Source organism: Metopolophium dirhodum, chromosome 8 (genome assembly GCF_019925205.1).
Source record: "Metopolophium dirhodum isolate CAU chromosome 8, ASM1992520v1, whole genome shotgun sequence".
Classification (NCBI taxonomy): domain Eukaryota; kingdom Metazoa; phylum Arthropoda; class Insecta; order Hemiptera; family Aphididae; genus Metopolophium; species Metopolophium dirhodum.
The window spans coordinates 3,128,247-3,150,224 of record NC_083567.1 but is presented as its reverse complement, the minus strand read 5'-3'; the positions used below and the strand labels follow the sequence as shown (position 1 = coordinate 3,150,224).

General features: G+C 35.6%; 1 protein-coding gene across 5 annotated transcripts in view; it reads right to left on the bottom strand.

Annotated features, from left to right (window-relative positions):
* Positions 1 to 21,978, bottom strand: part of LOC132950987 (protein furry) — a 114,899-nt gene that overhangs the window by 6,718 nt on the left and 86,203 nt on the right. For 3 of the 5 annotated variants that reach the window (XM_061022631.1, XM_061022634.1, XM_061022632.1), the window contains 14 exons: positions 17,723 to 18,009; positions 14,767 to 14,859; positions 14,594 to 14,702; positions 14,287 to 14,497; positions 11,952 to 12,050; positions 9,054 to 9,935; positions 6,831 to 6,998; positions 5,525 to 5,665; positions 4,851 to 5,019; positions 4,210 to 4,397; positions 4,052 to 4,126; positions 3,867 to 3,890; positions 1,571 to 1,759; positions 67 to 389 (listed from right to left, as the gene is read on the bottom strand). In XM_061022631.1, the coding sequence (XP_060878614.1) occupies positions 67 to 389; positions 1,571 to 1,759; positions 3,867 to 3,890; positions 4,052 to 4,126; positions 4,210 to 4,397; positions 4,851 to 5,019; positions 5,525 to 5,665; positions 6,831 to 6,998; positions 9,054 to 9,935; positions 11,952 to 12,050; positions 14,287 to 14,497; positions 14,594 to 14,702; positions 14,767 to 14,859; positions 17,723 to 18,009 (2,958 nt within the window). The remainder of the gene's footprint in view (positions 1 to 66; positions 390 to 1,570; positions 1,760 to 3,866; positions 3,891 to 4,051; positions 4,127 to 4,209; positions 4,398 to 4,850; positions 5,020 to 5,524; positions 5,666 to 6,830; positions 6,999 to 9,053; positions 9,936 to 11,951; positions 12,051 to 14,286; positions 14,498 to 14,593; positions 14,703 to 14,766; positions 14,860 to 17,722; positions 18,010 to 21,978) is intronic. The other 2 variants (XM_061022633.1, XM_061022635.1) reach the window with 2 other exon arrangements.

The following is a 21,978-nucleotide window of genomic DNA, read 5'->3' as shown; positions in this document are numbered from 1 at the left end:
AAAACGAAGTCAACAAACCGTCGGCTGTCGGGCAAAGGCCCGTGCTCGGGACTCGGGAGGACTCACGACGTGTCGGAACGCGTTATCGAATCGGTGCGGTCTCGGTGGCTGTCGCAGGACGCGTTGTCCGGGCCGAGCTGCGCGTTGCACGCCGCTATCTCGTCCAGTGGCGAGACGGAACCCAACTCGTCGTCCGACGATTCGTCGTTGCCCTTTTTCGCGTTCAGCATCGGGGTCTGCTCGCTGACGCTCTCCTCCACTTGACAGACGCCGTCCGCGCCCGTCAGGTAGACGGCCGCGACACCGCCACGGGCGTCGGCGGTCGTCAGGTCGTTGCCGCCCAACGGCAGTCTCCTGACGCCCCAGTTGAAATTGTCCGTACTCTCACCCTGCAGCGAACACCCGACGGCGATTAATACTTATACACACGACTTTGCGGGTTATATACTCGTAAACGTAATAAATCTAAAAACCGACGAGTCGCGCGAGGGGGACATCGCGTGCATTATACCTACCGCGGAGTGATCCATTTGACGAAAGACACTCGAATTGTTTCGGAAAACGTTAACGTTTTTGAAAAGATAAATTGTACACAATTTTTAGTAATATTACAAAACAACGTTATCGGAAAAAAATTGAGTATTTTTTTACTATTTTTATCGTTGTTATTTTTTAAGACGTTTACTCTTTTGAATGATAACATGCATTTTTAACTTCATACTCAGAAGCACAATATTACTAGGAGTATTTCGATCTATAGAAATCAAATTTCGGATAAATTAGTTATATGTCTTTTAAGTTATAATGAGCGGAGTAGTAGACCAACATTTTGCGGTGCATCCCTCAATCCCTGTACCACTCCACTCTACTCATCTACATTTTAAACAATCGTATCTCATTAACTACTAGTCTAAAATTCGATTTTTATACATCGAAGTACTCCAAAAAATATTCTGCGTCGGAATAAAGAATTAAAAATACACGTAGTCAATAAAAATTTAAAACAATTTTAATGATACAAAATAGTAAAAAAAATATTTTTATAATTTATGAACACTCGCGCTATACTTATAGCATACATGTTTTATTTTTTTTTCTTGAAACCAAAAATTAAAATTTTTTGGAAAATTTAGAAATATCCAATTTGTAAATCTGATTATAAGAACAATTTTAGTGGTAAAAACATTTATCTATGTCAAGTAGTTTATTATATAGAATTTTTAAGATATACATTTTTTTTGGAATACATTAATAGAGTAGATAATAACTTTTTTCAAAATATTTTTTTTTGGGAATTTCTTGATATTAGTTATTTCATAAATTATTTACTATTTATATAATTTTCACAATTTATGTCATACGTTTAACTAACATCTTTCTGTTACACCCCTTATATACGCGTATCGCGAGGGAGTATACCTGTCTAAAGGCTATAAATTATAATATATTATTTGGCCACAAACAAAACCTAATTAAAATAATACCGTCATTCATCACCCGAATAATTATCAAACACGCGTAGTGCTTAGTTATTATAATATTATAATTATTTATAATGGATGGCGCTTACCTCGACGCTTTCGCTTTCGTATTCGAGGAAATCGAAGTCTTTGAAGACCGTTCCGAAGTGATCGGCGTTGTCTTCTCGTTCCTTCCGGGAATCGCTGGGTATGGACACGTCCGGAGCCGACACTTCCTCGGTGCTGCTAGCCCTACTGGAATGTCGTTCGAGCAGCTCGGAGCTCTGGCTAAATATCACCTGAATAAGTTGAAAAGACGAAAATCAATAAAAGTATAGGTAAGTAAAATGATGTACCTGCTGTACTGCAATTTATTCCGTATTTTTCGTCGCGCGGACGATTTTCCGGCGCAGACAATGTGCGCACGACGATCGGTATCATTTCAGGGATGGGTTCTCGAACTTGTCGAATTCCAAAAACACCCCGAAATTCGAACAGTCCGATGTTCGTTAGAAATTAATACTCGAAATCGAATATTTACTTTGAACTCAAACAGTTCGAGTAAAATCAAGTTCGATACTATTATAAATATGTACCTAATTTATATTATTTTATAAAGTATAAATAGGCGCAAGAAAACTTTTTTATTTCCCGTATAACCCCTAATTAATTTTCACGATTTTATGTTCGTGTCGTTATAATACCTCCATTGTCAAAATGTTCGAAAAGTTCGCGTAAAAAATGGACCCGAGCACGTGAAAATTAAAGTTCGACCCATCCCTAGACTATATTATTTACGATACTTGGCTGTCTGTTTACCCCATAGTGACAACAACAACAACAACAACAACAACAACATTTATTTGACCATATTGTATATAAAAATCAAAAGCGAGCCATCAACGCTGGTGATAAATAAGGCATAATATAGGTATAATAATGGTATACTCTAATATATTTATAACACATATATTATATATATAGCTGTGCTGAACCCTTTGCGGTAAAAAAGCCTCAGACTTGTAAAGAATATCCACGATGTACTACACACAGTTCAACAAGTGTTGCGCCCAGTGTCGGCCTGGTACATCAAAGGCCCATAGATCAGTTTTTTTTTAGGGGGTCCCATAATGAACGGCCTGGGGCCCGTGAAGAAAATTGCGCATGTTAAATTTTTCGATAAATACTTTGCGGATTCCCTGCTCCATATTTAGGCCGTGCAGGGACACGCCAAACAAATAAAAAAAATTAAGAGACCCTAAAAATAAAAAAAAAAACGGAGGGGCCCAGCGGCCATGGCCAGGCCGACACTGGTTGCGTATGTAACTATAGTGTACTTAATTATAGAATATGAATTTCGATTACTATTTACTAATATTCAAAATATAGTACGATATTATAATCATTTAAATGTTCCAAAAAATAATCAATTGTAGGTATGTGATGAACTGATGATATTTGCAATGCGATTGTTATATGCTTCATTAAAATATATATTCTGAATACATATTTTAATATGTAGCTACTAAGCCACTTCCAACAACAATTCTATAAAAATAATTGTACTCACTACTCCATATAGGTGAAATAAATATATTTAAATACATTTATTTTGAGCACTTTACAAGCCTGAAAAGCCCCCAACAATAAGTATACGTTGAATTCAATGTCCAATCAAATTAGTAATAATAAATATTAAAACGCAAACAGTATGACACACATACACACCACACCCTCCTTACATTTGTGTTGTAATGTATTGTAACCGAAAACCAATTTATATCTTTTGTAATTATGCTTAGGTATACCATTAATTGTTGTCGAAACTATTTATTATTCGAATTCATTCATCGTTTATGCTGTACTATTAATAAATAAAAAAAATACCGTCTCCATTATTCCACACCAATAATAAATTAAAACATAAAAAAATTGTGAACTATACGATTTAAAATTTTGCCGTAGGAATTAATGGATAAAATCAATACGATCTGATTATTACTTATTTTTTAACGCATTTAGCTAATTTAAAAAAAAAAACATTCGTATCGTTTTCGGGAGTAACCCAATTTGTTCGAAAACTTTGGGATGAACTGAACTTATACGGACGATGTTCGTCAAAAACAAAATACCGAATCAAAGACACGATTATAATATATAGGTAGGTAGCGAGCTGTAAAACAAAAAATTGCGGTGTTGGTTTTCGTATAAAATAATCTTATGCCACATTAGATCACATTCAACGTAATATATTATTATTATTGTTAGTATTTACTAAATCAAACGCACTACATTAAATCGTATTAGTGAGATGCACGTGTGTATTACGTGAAACGCATTACATAATGTAATAATATTATAGCTAGAACTGTGTCTACCCAGCGCAATAAACGTCGTTTACCGTACCTTGTTCAGTGCGTTTAAATCGTCCTATAGGTATTTCACACAACAATAATAACAAAACGATTAATGGACGGGTTATGATATTTAAATTATTGTGAAGTACTTTATTTTCTTTCACATTATTCGACTCCTCATCGGGTCGTGAACATAACATATGTCATAATATATACGATCATATAAATACGTACCGAAGGGCTCTTCGGCAACCCGACCCGTTGTCCGCAGCTCATCAGCAGACTGACCAATAGCTCCCGCACTCGGCTCTGCAAGTGGCGATACGAAAAGTTAGTACAGGGCGTATATACGCGCGAGTCGAGGCGCGCGCGCAGGTCACCATGTTTTATACCTGACATAACCACGGTCTCTTCCATCCGGGAACCGCGGAGTCGGACGGCGATAACGAAGTGGACCGTCTCTGCTGCAGCAGTGCGCTGTTGGAGTTGACCGATTCCAAGTCCGGCGCAGCGCCTCCCGCCACCTTGCGGCCGATCAGAGGCGTCTGGGACATGTCGAACGTGAAATCCATGGTCCTCCCTATAAATTACAATAGACACGCGCAAGACGAAACCGAGGCATTATTATGACGATCGAAAGTCGTTATCGGGGCCGACCAGGCGACGACGGCTATAATAATATAATATATGCCCTCGAAACCTATTAAATATGTATGCGCAGTTATGCACTAAAAATTATACAGCCGGCTGAATGCTGACGTTTAGAAATCTTGAAAAAATATTTCGTGATTCTCGTCGAGTTCAAGATAACTTCTAAAAATGGAAAAATTCCAAAATATGCAAAATAAAATGCTGTACACTGATGCAAAACCGCAAGGTTATGAAACAAATTTTGGTATAAACTATATCTAATATGATTTTGACCAACCGATGAGAATATGAAAATGCATACAAGACGCGTCGGCCCCATATAGTTATTATCACGTTCAGCAATAATATGATCACATCACATGTATAGAGTGGCATGTATTACCTGGCAATTCTTTTTTCATGAATACGTCGATGTCGGAAAATGAGTAATGCGAAGCAGTGGCGTGCGAGTCCCAATAAATGTAATGGGTGGAGGTCGGCGGAGCGACCAGCGAAGACGAACGGGTCACGACCAATTTCAATACTTTCAAAGCTTCTTTGTAGTTAACGCCCTGCAGTATATAAACAGACGCGGTATGAGCCGATAAATATATAATACAAAAAAAATACCTATATGGATTATAGAGCAGAGGTGTTCAAACTTTTTCAACCCCGCGGCTCCTTTGTGTGTTCACGATCTTTTTAAGGCTCCCAAATTATTATGAACAATTTGAAACAATATACGGATACATAAATATTATGTAATATATTCTAGTCGATATATGGGGGGCGATGGTAACAGCAGTGGCTTTAGTACTAGACATAAAACTTCAAACAGTTGGGTGTAAGGTCGCGTGTCTCGTTATATATTGTTTCCATAATCGCTTTAATGATTATAAACAATATTTATATTATTAATTATACGGATACGAGTGACCTACATTGATTTTGGTTTCCTAAGCTTTGACGCGGCTCCCTTCGACCACTCCCGCGACGCCGCCGGGAGCCGCGACGCACAGTTTGAATACCTCTGCGGGGTTATAGGTAAGTTTTGTTTTCTATGGGTCGTTTACGTACCTCGATGTATTTGGCGATCACTCTTAGCAGATCGGCGTTAAAAGGTTGCGAAGTGGTCGACGACAAGTCTACGTAATGAAGCATACAATGAATGATGTTCAACACCGGCAGTTGAATGACATACGGTCCTCTTTCTAGTACCTATTATTAAGACATATAATAATTTTATGGTTTTGAAAATGTTACGAATCGGTACACATACAATCGTCAGGCATGTTACAAATCGCAACTTATGGTACACCTACGATTTTTATATAGTAACGATTTATTTATCTTTAGCGTAGATAATAATAAAATATTGTTTTTGGACTGGGTACAAGTTTTTTTCTGACCAATTCCGTTTAACCAATTTCGCGTAACCGAGTTTTTTTGAAACATTTTATTTTTATACCATTTCTCAGTTATAACTAGAGATAGGATGTTGATGACCTAAGTAAAATATTACTAAAATTCCCTAAAAAAATCTCCTTAAACAAGTGAAAACATTATAATTTAAAAACAATTACTATTAGAAATACGGGTGTGAGAGTAACTTAAAATATTGATTGTAAAATTTATAGGCAACAGTAAAAACATTTACATTTTAAGTATAATTTACAGTAAAAAAAGTATGAAATTATTAAATATTAATGTAAAAGTAAAATAGAAATAAAAATAATATATTAATATAAACAATACCGACAAACTAAGATTTTAATAAATTCCTATTACATTGAACAAAAACTACAAAAAACCTCTTATAATATGAATAAATTACGTTTAAAAACAAAAAAAAATGTATTTAAATTCAAAATAAAATTATAGTATATTCCGGATGAAGGATGTATAAAACGATTTTTTAGCTAAAATAGCAGTTTCAGGATCAAAGGAAAATAAATTCAAAAGTCATCAACATCTTATTTCTAGTATTACTCGAAAAACATGTCTACAATAATTCCTTGATTGTCCTCGCAGAAGAAAAATACCGAGGAGCATACTACAATGTTTTGTTTTTTTTTTTATTCACGCCAAGTGATTCACTAATAAATATAATGAAGCAAGACGAAACGTAGTCTCGACGATTCGACCACGAATGGTACTTACACTCACTCGTAGATATTTAGTTTAAATACTTACTCTTTGTTCGTTCGACCGTCTAGACTCTAGATTACAAACCCTTTTAAGTACAAATAGTACGGAGCTGAAAATTGTGTAACCATGAAACTACGCACGACTATACCGTATAATTATATAATATTATATTATAATATTACTGTAACGATACGTACCTAAAAGTTAAAATAGTTTGAAAATACATTTTACTCACTTCCACTAGAAATGCAAGCATGTTGTGACTCAAGTGAGAATACGCGTCGTACAAATATTTCACTACGCATTTGGTCCACTGAAAACTTTCTTTGCTGAATGTACGTCGGCTATATAGTGTCATAACCGTGGCCAAGTTCTCCAATTTCATACTTTTATTAGTGCACAGCTGGAAATATAATAATATAATAATTATAATAAAAAATATTACATTAATAAAATATAATTCGTTCGCTTGTAGACTTGTCTAGACCAACGGTTTAACACCAAACAATTGTTCCGTTAAAAATGTAATTTTAAACATAGAGAATTTAATTATTTTAGATTACTCTTTTAACTTTCTCGACAGTAACGATCATGAAAATAATAAAATAGAGAACAAATGCGGGTTTCGCGTAATGAAGTAAAAAATATATATACAGTACGTCTTGTGACGATTGTATATACCAGAGACGACTGTTAATCCATTGAGGGGAAAAAATTGAGGGCACGTGAAAAAATTGAGGAAAATGTAATTATTTATTAAGTTTTATTTTATTTTTTGGCACTCAATATTAGAAAAATGTTCCACCCTTGGGCCGCCGTGGAATATACAGTAGGGCGGTTCTTATTTATAGTTAAATTTTTTACAGCATTGTGTTTCAACGACATAAGAGTTATGCGATTTAGTGATTATATTATAAAAATGTAATTTTGGATTTTAAGTTCAATGAAAAACATTCGTTTTCAAATTAAATTGTACCTATATTGTGACTGTTCGCGATTAATAATAATTAAGGAAACCACAGCTACAGGTTCCACAGGTAACAATTTAATATTATATCCCGTGCTTTAATGAAAGTAAATTGCAATTTATTATTATTATAAAAGTAGTTTTTTTTTTTTTTTTTTAATATTATAATTGAATTTTTGTCTGAACGAACGCATCAGCATAATAATATGTCATCAATATAATATGACAGGGTGGTTATTGAAGTGCAATTTTCTGTCATTTCTGGGATTCCTATTTTTAAAAGAAATGTGTTTCATATATGCAATAGACGCGAGTATATAATATTGTTTTGTTCTACCCCACGCGCATTTCAGGTTCATCCCCGAGCGGGGCAGCGAACCGTCAACTGTGCGATATTCAATATTTTTGTCGTTACATAAGTAGTCTTATTCCGTCTTATTTCTTGAGTCTTTTCAGCAAAAAAATATTTATCCTCCCCCCCCCCAATTCCTCGCGGAATTGACATGAATCCGCCCCTGGCGCACTTGTTGCACATTACAACACACTCAGTTGGACTTTAAACCACATTTAAATCAGGAAAGATGGTCCGAAGACCTTTCTCGTGTAAGACGGTTTGATATGTATTATGATATGCTAAATAAATTGCATACGGAATAACATTGGTTTTTGTTTTTTGTATACAGCTCATTTCGAGCTAAAACATCATTTCAGACGGTTTTTTTTAAGTAAAACTACAACAACAAAGCGGGTGATACAAAATATATGTAATTTATTGTTATAACCAGGGCTCGGGACTTATTTGCTTTTATTTATGGTTTGACGTAAAATCTAGCCGAGTGCATTAAAAGCGTACGTCATTTTACAAAACGTTCAGTTATGAAATTCGAAAACAAAAAAAAAAATGCTAATTTCTAGTTTTTCTGATTATTTTTGTTTTTTTTTGCATATCTCTGCTTAATTATGATTTATGATGAAACGTACCACTAACAAAAACCTCGACATTTTAGTTAATTTCTGTTTTTTTTTTGTTTTTGTTCACGGTAAAGCTAAAACTAAACATACTTTTTCTCCTTTGTATCATATTTCCTTGTAATAAGCACCGGGACTCGTACTTGCTCGCTTATCCACTAACCGGCCAAATTAATCGAATTTTTTCGGTCATTCTTACAGTTTTAAATTAATTTTTCAGAATATCCATAAGAAGTATAATAAATAAGTCTACCTAAATGTTCAAAAACTCAAAAAGGCTAAAAGTATTTGATTTTTTATAAGATTATTTTTTTTTTTTTTAAGTATAAAAATTATACGACAATATAGAAACAAAATTGAGTTGATAGTTTTCCTCGTGCTTATTGCATGCTAGTTTTAATATTTTTATGTGAGTGCGCTTATAATGAAGTATGTAAGTGTTTTTTTCGGTGCTTATTTTGATGATTATAAGTGCTAAAAGTCCCGAACCCTGCAAGTTATAATGTTGTCATCGACACATACTTGAGCAATATTTTCAGCGCTCATGATGCACAGCTCGTTGGCGTCCTCGTAGTGCAACAGCATGTACGGCAGGAGCGCGACGACGTTCATGGGGAAAGCCAAGCTCTCTGAAGGGTCGACCACAAGCAGGTCGAGCAGGGGCGTGAGCTGCGACAGGAGCGGCACCACGTGTTCGTACGTCACTGGGTTGGTGCACCCCTTGAGCAGGAGCGCGTGCACGCCCGGGAACGACGGCGTGCGCAGCTGGACGGCCAGCTTGTCCACCTTGTCCCGCGTGTCGGGCCGGTCGAGCGGAAGTCTCCTGAGCACCCGCGACAGCAGCCGGCACGCGAGCAGGAACTCGTGTTCGTAGTCTGACTCGAGCAGCGACACCGCGAGCCAGAACAGTTGGCCGAGCACCGTCAGCTTGTCGTCCTGCGTGGCCGAGTCACCGAGCAGCTTGAGGTTCTGTTGCGTGGCTGCGCAATTGCTGGACTTGCCGCAGCCGCTACCGGCTCCGCTGCCACGGCCGTCATCCTTGACGGCCACGTCGGACGCGGCCCCGGCCGCCGTGGACTGCGAATATGGCACGGCCCTCCGAGAATAATGGGACACGGAGTAACTGGTACTCCGGAAGTGCGAAGCCTGGTTGAAACAGGTGGGCGGCGCGCGGCGGTTGACCGGAGCCCTTTGCGCCACCGACCGCTGCAGTTTGCTTCCGCTGACGCCGCCGCCGACAGCACCACCGCCGCCGCCGCCGACTTCCACCATCGAGTTGGCGTCCTTGTTGTTCAGGTTCGGGGTGGACTTGAAAATGTCTCTGGTCATGTCCAGAGGCCGGAAGTCCGTCTCCAACGAGTCCACGGCCGCCTCCAAGGTCAACAGCAACTCGGTCACGTAACCCTATATCGACGACGAATAAAATAATAATTATTATATAATATTACGTGTGACGATAAAACATAATATACAACCGGCCACGGTGTGTGATAAGCCAATAATGATAAGATTTAATGGTTAGGTACGGTGTTTTTTTTAATACTTAATAATAATTTACAAATAATTAAACGGTAAAAAAAACACATACAATTCCATACATAATCTGTATAAAAATTAATCGCAAAATGTGTTGGTAAGCGCATAACTCAACAACGCCTGGACCAATTTGGCCAATTATTTTTTTTAATGTTCGTTGAAGTCCAAGGATGGTTTTTACAGCTAGAAAAATTCGAATAATTGCTGGGAAGACCCTAAAAACAGCCCTTTTCTTTTTAAAACAGCCCTTACTATAATATGGATAATATAATATTGATCGTCTCCATGGCAATGTGATCACTGATCAAGAACATAATCTATGGTGGTCGATTATTTGTGAGCTCTCTGTTAATGAACGATTAAAATTATAATGATTTGGTGGATGAACAATTTACAATGCGAATTAAATTAAATTAAATTCGTATATCGTGTTTTGTGCAGAGTGTTAAGTTACCTATGATCACTAATTATTGCATGTGACACAATAATTTATCTTTGATATGCCTCGACCTATACGACGAAGCAATTTAGGTAGAAAAACCCGAAATGCTACAAACCAAGGTAATTACCGATCTAACCAAAGTGCACAGGAACGTGACGAACGAAATGAACGTGAAATAATTCGGATATCACAAACGCGTGAAGCGCGAGCGCGACATTCAACTATAATAATCGCGCAAGTTTGAATCGAGCTGCTTTCAGTTACGATGTGTCAATTGACTACAGTAACTACCACTGTGTTGTTATTGGTTCTATGAACTCGGTTTGCTCGTATTGTAAGGCTTTGAAATACAAAAACGAAGCCAATGGATTGTGTTGCGCAAATGGTAAAGTGAAATTGATACCATTGGTATCGAGTACATAGAGCATTTACATCCGATTCATTCCTTCGTCTAGCATTCGAGTATGGGCCCGATATTAAATATTACGCTCATTCGAAAGTAGAGATTGGTGCTATGGACAAGGAATGTTGCTTCGAATTGTAATGCGCTTAAGTTCAAAAATGAGCCAGCCGGCATGTGAAAAGTGCAACTACCGGAAATTGAAACACCACCTGAAACACCACCCACGGTTTACTTATCGGTACGGATCCAGATTCTAACCTGTTCCTGAAGTCAATTCGAACATTCAATTCATGTTTCCAAATGACATCGTTCGGAGCAACAGAAATAGTTAAAAATAATGCTGCAGATGGTCAACAATTTAATTCAACGATTTTTATGAAATTTTATATGCATATTCAGTAGGTTTGAGAATCAGCTACTATTTATTTTTCATACCCCTAAGTGATAAGGGTTGTCCAGAAAAAAATAAAAATAAAAATAATAATAGTGTATTATATATTGGTTGCTATTAGTTAATAGGGCATGTTTGTTGATTTGTATTATTATTTTTTGTCAAAATATATACATAAAAAAGAATGTTTGTGTGTAGATTAGACTTCTGGGAAGAAGATAGGCTAATTTAAAAAGGATTAAATTTGGTTTTTTTTTATTCATCGGATTTTAGTACGGTTAGGTTAGGTTAGGATTTTGTATTAATTGATTATATTAATCCACCGTAGGTGGAATTAAGTGAACACGACAAACTTGGTATAACTTTGATACTTTAGAGTTAAATCATACACTTATGTACAAACAGCACGGGGTCCGCGATCTACCGCAGGTAGATTGCCTACCTGATAATATACTGCTGCGAATTAGAATTTTTATTCCGGGCAACAGAAAAGTTAAGATAAATCTAGAACATCATACACCGAATATTAAATAACGCATTAAACAAAGTTTGAGTCATATAAAGTTTGTACTTTTAACGGGTAACGAAGTGCACGGGATCAGCTAGTTAACAATATAAATACCAATATCATTAGATTTGAAAACTTACCTGCATGTCTTCGCCCTGTTCAGCGACGGTTTCGATTAACCTCGATAGTATTTCCGAAAGCATTCGACTCGTGATCGGAATTCGTAAAGCTCTGAAAATCTGTCGGAAGAATAAAGAGAAAATGTTTTAGTTAAACGTTTAAAATTAACAAACCGTTTTAGTAATTTTGACTTCAAACGAAGACCGTTTGTTTTGAAACGTTCACCAAATATTTATAACATCATTTTTCTATATATAGACGTGATATAAATTTAAAAACGTTATGTTTCTTTTAAGTGCTATTTATAGATGTTTTCCATTTTCTACTTTTTCGATTTATAATAATAATTACTTTATTGACGGAAATTAATTCCACTTTGTGTATTTTAATTAAATTTGGAATTCACAATATAATACATTAATACGTACAATGTCGGTATGATATAGTTATACATATAGCGTATGGTATCTATCTTAACATAAGTATCAAATATTGATATAATATTATGTATGATACAATTTTTGATTACGTGTCCAAAGCCTAAAAAATATAATACGTTTTTCATAAGCTGCTCTTATCACAATTATTATAACTAATAACCAAGGTCACCAAACATTTATTTTGATAATTTTTAATTTTCATCTCTCAAAAGTACCAACTATATAATCTAATTGTCTGCCAGAAACCTCCCTCGAGGTTGACGATGAGAGCATTTTTTCTACTAGGAATACAGTAACAACAAAAAAGAACACATCATTGTAAATTCAATACATTCTTCGGTCCGCCCATAGAATCTAATCAACATTTTGCTGCTAAGGATTTTAGTTTTCAAGCGGTGTTATTCCTGCAGCTATTACTATACCATACACTGGCGTACAATTTAAATTTGATTATAAATTACACATGACAAAAATATCGATTTTTACAACCCAACACTTGCAGATCGAGTCTGCCGGGGGCGAATAACGATTCATCAAAGGTTACACTCGCATATTGCTAATAAGTAATAACTAATAAGTAATAACTGCAGTCGTTTAGTCGGCCGTTCCCGCAATGTCCTATACTTACATCACTCGCATAATATCTATAATTGGGTTTTCTTATACCGTTTTAGCATGCAGCGCTGTCCTCTACGCGCGGGGGGGGGGGGATTATTGACTGGGCAGTAATCGTCGTACAGCTAATCACAAAAACCTATACACTTAACTCCGACTATTGGCTATTACACAGGGTTTAACGAATAAAAACATTACACTGCCGAGGAGGAGGTCTTCCTTGTAAATTACAAACCAGCTACACACACAATATACACCACATAAGTCACACGCATTATACCTTAATATCATGTGGAAATCGATAAATCCTAAAGGACTGTATTAAATGCGAATGAAACCGTCGTGTCCATTTCTATGAGAGCAACCGGCGCGGACAACAACTGCAGCAGTAGTATGACTGTGGTAGATGTGCGTCTTAGATACCACGACGGGCCCTCGTAGGACTTAATTATTATTATATATTATGTTCAAACTTTAATATTACTTGCATAGGTACTCAAAAAAGTAATACAATGAAAAACCATCGAAAAACAGCTCTAAACGTATACCACTAATCCATATTTAATTTGATTCATCGATGACGATCTGGAACAGGAATTTTACTTAATACATCTTAATAAGAATGATGGCTCATAAGCTTACTATATAATTGTTATATTTGAAAAAAATCCTAGCCAAGGCTCAAGGGGACCTCCTATTTTAAACCCACCCAAGGATTGTGGAGGGGTGCGCCATGATATATTATGGTCGGTGGTGTGTGAGTGGGTCAATTTTTCAAACAATTTTCAAGTTCGCTACGTCATTACGCGCGCGTGTTATAGAATTGACACGATAGGTATATATAAAAAACTACTGGAGCAGTCGAAACTTAACAATCATCACTCGCATAACGTTTTTGAAATTTGTTCAAACTCGTTTGTTATACGCACAAGGTTGATGTAATTATATGTATAGGATTTAAATTTCAAAGCAAGTTAAAGCTCGAATTGTTATTTTATATGTAAAATTGTGTTTTCTATTCAGTTTTTCAACCCATCTCCAGTTTCGATTGTTTTGCGGATTTCGTGACAGAAACGTCATGTTGCCAAAAAAGCCAATATATATTGCAACGTCGCAGTAACACTGCAAATAGACATTTTCTCAAAAAAATAAATCAAGTATTTCCCGATGATAATAAATAAATTATAATTTCACTTTTATCATATTATATACCGCCGGGAATATATTCACTGTTGAAGTCCATAATAAATGTTTAAAAATGGTTTGTAAGTTTCAAATAAAAATATTCATGCAAGTATACCTGTAATGACCGTCCTGCGTAATGCCTCGACGAACAGGAAAGTCCTAACTGAATTGCTGTCTGTGCCCATCGTTCGCTTATCAAAGCATGTGGTAGAAATTCATGAAACACCCTAAGAATGTGCTGAAGAAACACGTCCAATTGTTCTCCACTGCGAATGGACCACACTTTGGCCGTTATATCTTCATAGTGCCAGAGCGGTTGATCTCCCCTAAAAACGCCAATAAGCAATCGATGTAACGATCAATAGCTAAATCGAGTACCTATAGGTACAGGCCGGATCACCGCGAAAAATTAAAATTTTTACCTTGAGGAAATAAAATCGATGAGGGATTTGACGATTTCTTTAATGGTTACATTTGGGGTCGGTGGAGTTAGCTGATCCATTCCCAATATCACTGTCGAAGCATCGTCTTCTAAAAATAACGTTTTCAACAATAACTCATAGAATACTTTTACCGTATATTATCATACACTTACCACAAGGAGAAGGCAGGACAACCAGACTAGTGGATTGCGAGTAACTTGTTCCAATAGGTGTTTGTAAATAACTGTCAAACGATTCGTTGGCTTCTGTAAAATTTATTTTGTTTTGTTTGGTTATGTATAGGTAGTTTATTGAGATAGAAGTTAAATTACAAACTGATATTACAAAATGAAATCATATTGTGCAAAATATTTTGCACCTAAATAATTTACCCAAAGTGAAGAATTCACATTGCATATTATATAATAGAATCATACGTATAGGTGTTTGGTATACACATATTATTTTAATTATAACTACTACCATATTGCAGAGCAACATTTAGTCATTACAATACATTATTGTACGTCGTATACTAAGATTTAATTTCCAGATTTAATTTCCTACCGGATTTATTGCACATATTAAAAATGTGTTAAAATTTAAATTCAAATAAATTTTAATAACCGCCATTCTACATTTCTGCGTCTTTATAATGTTCGGTACAATAAACTGTCTGGACTGCAATAATAAAATTACAATACAATGGAGATTATAAAGTAATGAAAAGTAATTATATTACATTAAGATGATGTATATACTATAATATGTATATATGTATATATTTATAAGTATTTTTTTTAGGTTGGTCCCTCTTTATTAAAGCTTTGTAGTTTCCAAAAATATATCGTTGACGACAAGTAAAACTAATAACTTACCAGAATCGAAATCAACAAGCACGTTATAATTTATAAAAACATTTAAATTAAGTTAAAAATAAGAGACACTTTTGGCAACAAGAATAAAACTAAGATAAGCGATATTTTATAAATTTCCGCTTGTCAACGGTTTCAGTGTCCATACAAATATTAATTAATAATATTGTTGAACACGGCTACTTATACGGGTTAATCAATAATCTCCACGCTGATCATCGCATAAATTAATAATTTTATCGAAGGAAGAAATAATAAAATACATTTAATTTATACTTTGACCAGAGTCTTTCTATAGTAAATAACCTAGGTATCTACTAAATATAATTAATAATTTTAATTTCCAAAAGCATAAGTTATATAGTAGGTATTCAAGAAATAATGTCTAGAGTACATATTCATAAGGGCGTTAGTATTTTTAATTATTTTTTATTGATAATTATAAAAACAATATTACCAAAATTGATAGAAATGTTTAAAAAAAAAAAAACAATATTTATATACAGCAGGTGTATCATCGCATTTGACTTAGGTACCTAGATAAGATTAATTTAAATATAGATTGCCGAGTCATAACGGAAGTTGATTTTACATTGCTGTGGCGATGAAGACATTCGTTATGATACGAATTATGAACCGATTTCGATTCTCGTATTCAAAATCAAACGGAATAAATTACATGAATATTATTATAAACAAAGACCAAGTTTGAAATTGAAGTCAGAAATAATATATATATATAAAAAAAAGTCCCACTCAGATATTTTGCGGGGAAAATAAGAGTCAAATCTATTACGAAACTTGTAAGAGTTATAATCAAGTAAAAATTGTCATAATACATAATATGTGTGTAAGAATGTATGAGGGTATAAGTGTTAAATACAGGGGTCGGAAACCCGCGGCCCGCGATTACAATTTATAATTTGTATAAAAATGTGGAATATCAAATTATGTTAGTTGATAATGTTAATAATAAATTAATATACTAAACTGCAGCGATGAAACTTAAATAAATTAAATTGAATACTTGGTTTAAAATTTAAAATGAAAATGTAAAAAAATAAGGTATGTATGACCCGTGAAATTTTATTTTAAATTTTGTAGCCCTGGACATCAAAAAGGTTGCCAAACCCTGGTTTAATACATACACAGTCTCTTATATAAATCGAATTTACTGTGTTAGCACAATATAATATTACTATTACGCTCATTGGATGCGTTTTGTAGTTTTGTAATTAAATTTCCAATGTCAATAAATAGACGACAAACGACGACAGTCGTGATTCGTATAACACATACTTGAATTTTTAAATTTATTTGTCTAACACAACTTTGGAGTAATAAAAAATTAAAAAACAAAACAAAATTTATAGGTATACGGTGTGTTCACGATACGTGATAGTTCCACTAAATATTTCAGTTTTATGGGTCTTAATGTTTTATGGTCAGTTTTATGAGGTTTTCGGGAGAGTATCAAAGAACGCATTTTGATAAAATGTCAACATTTTAACTCTTTCAGTATACAAATTACTTTTCATTTAAGTGCAACGTATATTTTTTTCCTACACTTTCGGATCGATTATTTACTTTAAATTGTTTAAACAATTTTTGTATAAGACTCTTTTCTTAATTGCAAAATTGTCAAAGTTAGAGTAAATTGAAATTTACGAATAATGAAGCTAATTATCCGTTTTCGTAATTTATCGTTAATTTTCCAAAAACTTTAACACTCTTTATAATTCTTGGAAGCTTATTAAAATAACATTTTGTTTTTAAAGTATAATTTTTATTTTTATTTATACTACCTACCTATACAAATTTTTAATTTTATAAAATGTTCCTTCACAGGCTGGTCGGAATACTTCCGAGGGCCGGATCCAGCCCGCAGTCTGTAGGTTGGATACGCCTGGTTTATTATCATTAGCTTCAGTGGCATGTATCATAAAAAAAATTGGTGTTGCTCAAATAATTTTAGGCAACCTACCCCTCATAATATACTGTTATACCAACCTATATAATTTCCATATTTATATCCACTCATATTTAAGGTGTTGCCTGAGCAACGCTTGGACTCTACGTTACACGTCACTGATTAGCTTTAATATTTTGTCGACACAAGAACAAACAGTATTGTCGTAATTTTTCTTTACAAAAGTAGTGACCCGAGTACACAATAACCGTGTTCATAATTATAATGATTTGTTAGACACTCGTGAAATATAACGATATGCGGTAATAAGCTTATAACATATACCTGTAAAATTATGCTGGGTGACAGGTACTGGCGGCGTTGGCAGCCCAAGACTGAGGTGAATTGTATCGCGATTCAGAAGTACTTGAGCGATGGTCAGTTGGTCCGAGTTGTTGGCCAGGACTAGCAACAAGTTTAACAACAATTGTTTGCAGTGTTGGTGTACTAAAGGACGACTATGGTCCATGCCTAACAATGCAATGTGCAGCATCAAAGGCATATGAATGGACCAGTCGATGTCTAGCGAGTCGGATGGTAAATCTTTTAGTAACATGACGGCAATGTTGCATCTGAAAAAATAATTAGTGATAAAACATGTTAGAACTGACGTGAATTGCTGAGTGAAATTTTCAAAGACAAATAAATATAAGTTATAATTTTTTATTTTTTTTTTATTCTCCAAGAAGATAATAGGCCCACGGAACATGTTCATGTAGAGTTTTGAGACCCATATGAGTTCACAATTTGAAATATAAATTCATTAAATAATTATAATTTCCAATGCACATTTTTCACATAAATAAAATATGAATATAAATAATAACATATTTTAGATTCTGAGCGAAGCGATAAATGTATTGATTTTACAATGATGTGTGTGTTTTTTTTTTTATTTTTTTATTCAATTTTAATTTTTTTTTTTGTGTCTGTCATCACCTTTTAGGACAGTAAAAGTGCTTGGATTTTCTTCAACAGTAACTTTTCTGATAAGAAAGTGAATCTAGTTGGTACTTTGGGGGGGGTCAAAAGTAAAAATTTTCCAGTATAGTTTTCAAAAGCGACATGAAAAACAAAAGAAAAATTAAGGAAAAACGGGAATTTTTACGCAAAATCTGTTTTCGAGAAAATCGATTTTGGTTTTTGTTGCAACTCTAAAACAAATGACCGTAGGTACATAAAACTTTGACTGAATGTTTATATTAGCACTTTCTATACACCATAAAATTTTCCAAATATTTTGACTTATTTTGAGCTGTTTACGGACATTTTCAGTTTCCATTTTTTTTAGTTTTTTTTTCTATGGATGTCAATAAAACTTTATTTGGTGGGTAAAAAAGCTTGAAAATTTAATACAAGGCTCCTATACTATATTGTTTACTATGATATTTGAAAAATATTAAAAATCTTTAGTCACAGTATTTATTTATAAGCATTTAAAGTTCAAATATTGACAAAATACCGAAAAATCACGAAAATCAGCAAATTATTTTGGGTTGAGAATTCATAAAAATTTTTCTTTTTAAATCTAAGATTTGAAATTCATATTTTTACAACATTTGACATTCACTTGATTTCTCATGTAACGATTTTCTTATTTTGTTTTAATTAAAAAACGTATGACTGTAGATACTCGAAAATTTCACTGATTGTTTATATTAGCACTTTCTTACACGATAAAATGTTGAAAATAATTTAATTTTTTTGAGCTGTTAATGGACATTGTCAGTTTTAAATATTTTTAGTTTTTTTTTCTATAAATATCAATATAATTTTATTTGTTGGGTAAAAAAGCGTGAAAATTTAATGCAAGGCTCCTGATATATTGTTACAATAGTAGTCAAAAAATATTAAAAATACATAGGCACAATTTTTTTTATAAGCATTTAAAGTTTAATAATTATTTTGTAGTTAAAAATTTATAAAATGTTCAACTTTTATAGCTAAGGGTAGAAAATTTAAGACAAGGCTCCACGTAAATAGGTAAATCAATTTCTATACCTACTTGACAATATTTTCAAAATAATTTGACTAGGTTTTAGCTGTTAACAGATTTTTTTTTTTTTATTGTTAATTCGCTTCAACAATAAATACGATATTAGCGTATAGAAGTATTTTTTTTAAATAACAATTTCTTTTTCTTTAGATGTTAAAATGTTATCGTCATCATCGACACATAATAATGCTAAAAACAAGAAACAACATTTTACTGTGTTAACAGAATAATTTTATTACATTATAATTTAATGAAAAGTTATTAAACAATTTTGATAATAGATATGCCGAAAAAATGAAATACAATACAACAAAAATTGCAAAAAACAATAAATATTATTTTTATTTTAACAAAAAAAAAAAAAAAGGCATCAGACAAGACGAGGCGATGTGGGGGGGGGGGTACGTGATGGCGATCGGGTGGTGATACAGATGACGATGGCCACTGGTCACCTCTACACCGTTCTCACGGCCGGTCCTGCGGGGCGGACGAGAGTCGCGGGCGCGTTTGGTCGGGACGCGAATACGACCATGGCGGCGGGCGAAGTCCGACCACGACGGCTGCGAGAGCGACGACGACGACAATTATTTGCGACGAGCGGTCAGTGCGCGATGTAGTGCGCTTGACGGTACTGCAGGCGCTGCTGAAGACGACTGATGACGTGCCGGCGACGACGTTGACCAAAGCTCGGAGCGAGCGACGAAGACTATAATATCGGCCGGCGGGATCAGACCGTTGGGCGAAAAGAGGAGAGAATCGGCGGACAGCAACGCACCGCGCTATCCTGATACTCTCCAAGGTTTTCGCCCTACGCACCGCCCGACTCTGAAACGTATCGTTGTTTCCTCGAGCCCGACGCTGCTGACGTCCGTGTCCTGGCCACCCTGTATAGTGTCATCCGTCACTCACCCACCGTGAGCTCCGTGGTCTCCATCGTCTCCGCCACGAGTCGTCTTATTCGTGCAGCACTGCAGCAGTCGTCACTGGTACCGTCGGACGGCGTCTATGTCCGCGTCGGTACCGCTAGCCTCCATCGTCGTGTCGTCGTCGCTCCCGGACCGAAACGGCCGGGCGCCCGCCGCGCCGCCAGAGGGTCTCGCGCGTTTCCACGACTTCGAGCGCGCGACGTCCGCGATCTCGTCACGCTACCGCCGGTGGCCGGAGAACGTGTACCGGTGACTTACCGCCGAACACCCCAAAAGTGCACTGTCACGTACGTACCTAAACCTCGACCCCACGTCATCGCCTCACCTTGTCCGCTGCCCTCGGCCAGGGGGGAACTTTCGGACGGTTTCACTTCGGGGAACAACAGCAGAAAACGCGTACGGTCTTGGTGATACCTCTCCACGCAGCGGACGCGATCCTCGCCGCCGTCCGGCTGCGCGGAGCTGCGCGTTTTTCTAGCGTTGTCCCCGGGTCCAGCCAGCCGATCAAGTCTCCAAAGCTGTTCTTGACCTCAGCTCCCCTGACCGGTGTGACGAACTCCGCCTCGTCACTGGGCGCTTCTACCGGCGCCTGCATCGCTGGCGCGGCGACCACGTCGTCGTTGATCAATTCAACCGGTCCAGTACTGGAATCTTCGTCCGGTCGAAGGGTTTCCGACGAGTCGCCGCCCGCGAACTGGGTCGCATAATACAACAGGCCCGCCAAATCCTCAACCGCAGGCTCTTCTCGGAAGTTGTCGAATACGCCAAGTTCTGTTTCCATTATTTCATATTCGATGTGGTTTATGATATACTTGATGACGTGTCTTACGGTTTTCTCGATCTCTTGGGTTGTTTGTTCGGTGTTTTGCGATTCAGCCATTTTCACAGGTAAATATTGTTCGCGTGTAGGTAGTCAGAATAAATTGCAAATGAGCCGATTCCGAATTTCGTCGTTAGGCCGTCGCCGACAATTTAAAACAAACATCGTTTATTAGTAGCCAGCAAGTAAAAACCATCATATTATTATTAATCGACCTGCAGCATCGCCTCGTGGATTTCGGGCCCGTTTATTTTTCCGAACATCATATTATTATTATTATTATTATCGATACACCAATACTGTGCTTACGTTATAATAACGCAGAGGAATACTACGCGATTGATGATTTATTTATCGATCTGCACTGTATACTGTTGTACTCGTTTTATACTTTTATATAGGTAAAGTCTTTTAGATTCTGATCGTAGCGATTATTGCGTATTGAGATTTTACAATTATATTTGTTTTTGTGTATGTGTACACGGTGGTTTATGGTAGACAAAATGATCTGTTCTTCAACATTGGGAATGATTTCTGATTGAAAATTAGATCTAGTTGGTAGGTACCTATCTTTGAAAGGTGACATTAAAAGTTATTTTCCTCGTTATATTAGTTGGGAGAAACATTTCAATTAATTTCATATTATACAGAGTATAGACATTTTAAATTTTCTATTTATTTTTTCTTTAAATTAAAATAAATACATTTTCACAACAGTTAAAAAAAAAAAACAATAAAATGTTTCACATAATATTTTTATTTTTACTACTACTTTTGACTTAAAAAACAACTCTTTTTT